The sequence below is a fragment of the Desmodus rotundus genome, unplaced genomic scaffold, assembly GCF_022682495.2.
Source record: "Desmodus rotundus isolate HL8 unplaced genomic scaffold, HLdesRot8A.1 manual_scaffold_307, whole genome shotgun sequence".
NCBI lineage: Eukaryota > Metazoa > Chordata > Mammalia > Chiroptera > Phyllostomidae > Desmodus > Desmodus rotundus.
Genome location: NW_026527376.1, coordinates 32,714 through 38,686, shown reverse-complemented (window position 1 = coordinate 38,686; position 5,973 = coordinate 32,714). Strand labels below are relative to the sequence as shown.

The window sequence follows — 5,973 nt, the reverse complement described above, 5'->3', positions numbered from 1 at the left end:
TCTGTTCCCTTCTCCCTCCTCATAAAACACCTCGGCCTTCACTCAGAGGTGGAGATGGGCTCTGAGACAGGAGTCCCCTATCTTCCAGGAGATGGGCTTTGAGACAGGAGTCCCCCATCTCCCGGAGAGCCAGCTCTTGCAAATAAGCCACTTTGCTTTACATCAGCACCTGTCTCTCCAGTACGGGCTTTCCGCAGCCGCAGGCAGCCGGGCCCGCCTTCGGTTACAGTTGGGTTTTCCAGATCTCAGGAGACATTGTCCCATCCCTCAGGCTTTGCATTTCTAGGCTGAACAGTGCTAGTCTGTTTTGGCCCCGCCTCTTATTGGTTGTAATTTCTGCATGGGCAGAACAACACACATTTAAGTATGTGCCACACTTTCCTGCGCAAGACAATTCTGGATGTGGAAGTTGGCCAGGAAAACAACCAACCACCACGACGACGACATCACTTGCAGTAGCAAGTCCTAGCGGCAGGGTAGAGTAACGTTGCCCCAAACTGTATTCTCTGAGGCATAGTCTCTCATGGATCAATCCAGCCAGCCAGCCAGCCAGCCAAGGACTTTGCACACAGGAGCAGTACTAAGCACCGTGCTTAGCACTGGGAGGGGCTGGGGGTGCTTGCTTTGGTGTATACGGCGAGGTACGGATTTCAGTTGCCTTTAGCAGATGGCCATGGAGGTATTCCAGCACCATTTACCGAATGAACCGTCTCTTCCCCATTCCCTGGGAAGATCCGCTGGATTTCCTCCTCCTGTTAAGTGTGGAATTTATTTATGCATACCAGGCTCTGCCTCTGGGCTTTCTTTCTGTTCCAGAGACCCAGTACCACAATATTTAAATCACTGTGGCGTTAAACACGTTTTAATATCTGATAGGGCCAGTTTCTGCGCATTGCACATTTTTTTTTTTTTTCCTTTCAGGAACGTGTTCGGGCCCGCGGCAGGGGGCGGGGTCGCACCTCCTCCGCGGCTCTGGTTCCAGCAGAGCCTCTCAGACGCGGAGATGGAAATCCCGAGGCTGCTCCCGGCTCGCGGGATGCGACAGGGCGGCGGCGCTGGCAGCCCCGCGGGCGGCGGCCGAGTCCACGGAGGCCCTGACCCGCGGGCTGGCCAGGCCCCCGCGCGCCGCCTCCTGCTGCTCCGGGGCCCCCAAGATGGCGGGCCCGGGCGGCGGCGCGAGGAGGCCCGCGCGGCCTCCCGGGGCCCGGGCTCGGGCCCGAGCCCTTTGGCGCCGAGGCCCGATCTGGCGGCCGGCGGCGGCGGCGGCGGCGGCGGCGGCGGCGGCGGAGACTTCTTCCTGGTGCTGCTGGACCCGGTGGGTGGCGACGTGGAGACCCCGGGCGCCGGCCAGGCCGCAGGGCCCGTGTGGAGGGAAGAGGCCGAACCCGGCCCCGGGCTCCAGCGGGGCGAGAGCGGCGCGAACCCCGCGGGCCGCCCCGCGCCAGGGCCCCGCTGCCTGTCCGCGCTCCCGGCCCCGGCCCCGTCCCCGATCCCCGCCCCAGGCCTGGGCCCCGCCGCGGCCTTCGCGGGCACCGTGACCATCCACAACCAAAACCTGCTGCTGCGCCTGGAGAACGGCGTCCTGACCCTGGCCACGCCCCCGCCGCCAGCCTGGGAGCCCGGGGTCGCGCCGGCCCCGCAGCCCGGCGGTCTGGTCGCCCCGCAAGCGGGGGTCCCACACGCCGCGCAGCCGGGCGACTGCCCGGAGCTGCCGCCCGACCTCCTGCTGGCCGAGCCGGCCGAACCCGCGCCCGCCCCTGCGCCCGAGGAGGAGGCGGAGGGCCCGGCCGCCGCCGACAGCCCCCGCGGGCCGCTGGGCCCGGGCCCCGGCGTGGTGCTCTACCTGTGCCCCGAGGCGCAGTGCGGGCAGACCTTCGCCAAGAAGCACCAGCTGAAGGTGCACCTGCTGACGCATAGCAGCAGCCAGGGCCAGAGGCCCTTCAAGTGCCCCCTGGGCGGCTGCGGCTGGACTTTCACCACCTCCTACAAGCTCAAGAGGCACCTTCAGTCGCACGACAAACTGCGGCCGTTCGGCTGCCCGGCGGAGGGCTGTGGCAAGAGCTTCACCACCGTGTACAACCTCAAGGCGCACATGAAGGGCCACGAGCAGGAGAACTCGTTCAAGTGCGAGGTGTGCGAAGACAGCTTCCCCACGCAGGCCAAGCTCAGCGCCCACCAGCGCAGCCACTTCGAGCCCGAGAGGCCCTACCAGTGCGCCTTTTCCGGCTGCAAGAAGACCTTCATCACGGTGAGTGCTCTGTTTTCCCATAACCGCGCCCACTTCAGGGAACAGGAGCTCTTTTCCTGCTCCTTTCCTGGCTGCAGCAAACAGTACGACAAGGCTTGCCGGCTGAAAATCCACCTGCGGAGCCACACCGGCGAGAGACCTTTCCTCTGTGACTTCGACGGCTGTGGCTGGAACTTCACCAGCATGTCCAAACTGTTGCGGCACAAAAGGAAGCACGACGACGACCGGAGGTTCATGTGCCCCGTGGAAGGCTGTGGGAAATCTTTCACGAGGGCCGAGCATCTGAAAGGCCACAGCATAACCCACCTGGGCACGAAGCCCTTTGTGTGCCCCGTGGAAGGCTGCTGTGCCAGGTTCTCCGCTCGCAGCAGTCTCTACATTCACTCCAAGAAACACTTGCAGGACGTGGACACCTGGAAGAGCCGCTGCCCAGTGTCCACCTGCAATAAACTCTTCACGTCCAAGCACAGCATGAAGACCCACATGGCCAAAAGGCACAACCTGGGCCAGGATCTCTTAGCTCAGCTCGAAGCTGCAAATTCTCTCACGCCCAGCAGTGAGCTGACCAGCCAGGGACAGAGTGACCTCAGTGATGCAGAGCTGGTGTCTCTCTTCTCTGATGTGCCTGGCAATGGTTCTGCTGCAGTGCTGGACACGGCCTTGGTGAACTCGGGAATCCTGACTATCGATGTGGCTTCTGTGAGCTCCACTCTGGCTGGGAACCTCCCCGCCAACACCAGTGGTTCCTTGGGGCAGGCTGTGGACCCGCGGGCCTTGATGGCCACCACTGACCTTCCTCAGAGTCTGGATACCTCTCTCTTTTTTGGAACGACAGCCACCGGTTTTCAGCAGAGCCCCTTAGATATGGATGATGTCACCAGTGTGAGTGCGGGGCCCTTGGGATCTCTGGGCTCTCTGGCTATGAAAAACTCCAGTCAGGAGCCCCAGGCTTTGACCCCCAGCAGTAAGCTGACTGTGGACACGGATGCTCTGACTCCTTCAAGCACCCTTTGTGAAAACAGTGTCTCGGAACTACTGACGCCGACCAAAGCAGAGTGGAACGTACATCCTGACGCTGACTTCTTTGGCCAGGAGGAAGAAACCCAGTTTGGATTCTCCAACCCAGCCGGAAACCATGGTTGTCAGAAAGAAACAGATCTGATCACAGTGACTGGCAGCTCATTTTTGGTATGAACTCACTCATTCATTCCTCGCCACGTGACTGGCTTTTAGTAATTACGCATTCATTTGCAAGGATGTTCTGGACTAAATGTGTAACTGCCCCTTTTTTTCTTTTCTTTTCTTTTCTTTTTTTTTTATACAGGTTTGAAAAAGAACAGAGCCCCAGGCTACAAGTTTGGCGGTTGCGTGCTGATCTGGAGTCTGGAACTGATGAGTTGTGTGACCCTGAGCAAGTCACTTAACCTATCTGAGCCTTAATGCCCTTGTTTATAAAATGAGGTGGTTTGAATAGATTGTTTCTAAGGTTCTTTATGCTCTGTGATTCCTTGATAACATGCTTCTTTCCATGAAAAATATGACATTTTTTAGTAACAGGATTGCATGTGCTTTTAAGAAAACATGCATAAAATATACATAATTATGTAATGAGCATCTATGTTTTTGCCACCTATATTCAATAGTTATCAATTCATGAACAATCTTGTTTATCTAATCTTCACTTTAACCCTTTTCCAATATTATTTTGGAATAAATACCAGACATCACATCATTTTATGATTGGTTTCAACCATAAACAATTTATAGTTTTATAAGTTATGGGCTCTTTTTGGGAAAAACTACAATTCTATTATCATACTTAATGTTAACAATAATTTCTCAATACTAAGAAAACATGCAGTCAGGGTTCCAATGTCCTGTTGTTTCACAAATGCTAATTTTTAAAATATTTTAATAATTAGGCTATTAATTAGTCTCGTGTCTTTTTTATTCTTTTTTAAATTGAACATTTTTTAAGTTTTTTATTTTTTCAATTACTTGTGACATACAATGATATATTTTAGGTGTACAACATAGTTATCAGCCATTTGTATAACTTACAATGTGATCAACCCAATTAGAAGTGTCTTTTTAATCTATATATTTACCCTTTGCCAACTTTTCTTGCAATTTTATTCATTGAAGAAAACAGGTGGTTTCACATGTAGCATTTGCCACAGTCTTAAGTTTTGTTGATTACATCCCTGTGGTGTTAAGTTCCTGTAACCCTCTGTTTCTTTATTTTTATAGTTGAATCTAGAGACTTGATCAGATTGGAAATAGGACTTTTTGTGCAGGAATGTTTCATAGGTTGTGTTGTGTTTTTTAATCAGGTGGGATATAATGTCTGGTATTATCTTGTGATATCTGTAACTGCTGCTGTTCATTGCATTAATCCATGATTACCTGTGCTTCATATATCATGAATTATTCATGTAGAGTTTCTATTAGCAGAGAAAGAAATGCTGTTTAAGGTATTTATAAAAAAAATTAATAGAAATTATTCAATCCCAAAATATTTTCTTAAACAATGATAGAACTAACAAGAAAAAAAGATAGCAAAATAAAATGTTGGCTGTTCTCACTGTTTTTCTTTCTGACCTCTTTTGATATGGGAGGCTTCCTTGTAGAAATTGCCAGCCAGGACTTTGACATGAGATAGATTCAGGGTGAAATTGGTGATGGATAAAGAGGCCTTGCATAAATTAGTCTCACAAAACCTAGTTTCCTAGCTGTCAAATGGTCATAGTGATGCACACACATGGCTAACAAACCTTAGATTTTCCAGTTTTTTAAATGTAAGGGAAAATATCTGCTTTGGCATATTTTGATGTGCTTATATAATCTTCCTACTCTCTTGTTCCTTCCTGCTTTAAGGGAAAAATTGGGGTAATTTAGTCTTATTCGTGTTCAGACATTAAGGTTTATGAGGGTTAAGGTGAAGCAGGATAGGTAATCTCTTTATTCCCCGCACTGAATAATTTTCTCCCCAGGAAAGTCTATGGGAAAATGCTAGGAGACACACGTCACAGGCATTTTTCGGCATCTCTCTCCATTAGATAAATATGACACCATCTTTGCTCTGTTTTCAAAGTCAGACTTCACTGTGACTGTGGATCCTGCTTTTGCACGAATCTCTGATGATGGGACAGAGACAGAGAAGGTTTCCTCCTATGGTCTGGAGAGCTCACTGTTTGCACTTTCCTAGATTTGGAAGGAAAGACTGAATCTGAACATTGTGTAAACTGTTGCCTTATGAGTGTGGTATTTTGAATTTTGTGGAACATCGTCACAACTGGTGAAGATGAAGAAATCTTATTTTGTTGTTCAGAATGACCCTGTGTTGTAGTTTTGGCCAAGTCTGTGCTTTGGCTCATGTGACAATTTAGCCAACTCACATTCCAAATGGGCTTTGGCTAGTGACTGACAGTTCTATATATAGCTTAAAAAAAGAAGATAAGTTCTTTTCACTTCTCCCTTCCCACCCATCCAACTTTCATGATTCGTTCCTGTGTGTTATAACTAGCTGCTGTTTTCCACTTTAATTGGTTTAGAACCTTCTGCTTTCTTCCCACTCTACTCCTTTGCATGTACATTCCAGTTTTTGGTCATACCTTTCTTTTTCTTTCTTTCTTTTTTTTAATAGTTAGATCTTTTCCTGCCTCTATCCCTCATACATTTGCCTCGTGGCCCGTTTCCTGCCAGTGGTAACATTTGCTGAGTGT

General features: G+C 50.6%; 1 protein-coding gene across 1 annotated transcript; it reads left to right on the top strand.

Moving 5' to 3' along the window:
• The first annotated feature begins 925 nt into the window (after nucleotides 1-925).
• LOC128780099 (zinc finger X-linked protein ZXDB) lies at nucleotides 926-4,703 on the top strand. Its single transcript, XM_053917814.2, has 2 exons — nucleotides 926-3,436; nucleotides 3,573-4,703. Exons 1-2 carry the CDS (start codon nucleotides 1,004-1,006, stop codon nucleotides 3,576-3,578), a joined length of 2,439 nt encoding a protein of 812 aa, XP_053773789.1. The 5' UTR covers nucleotides 926-1,003; the 3' UTR covers nucleotides 3,579-4,703.
• Nucleotides 4,704-5,973: the final 1,270 nt, after the last annotated feature.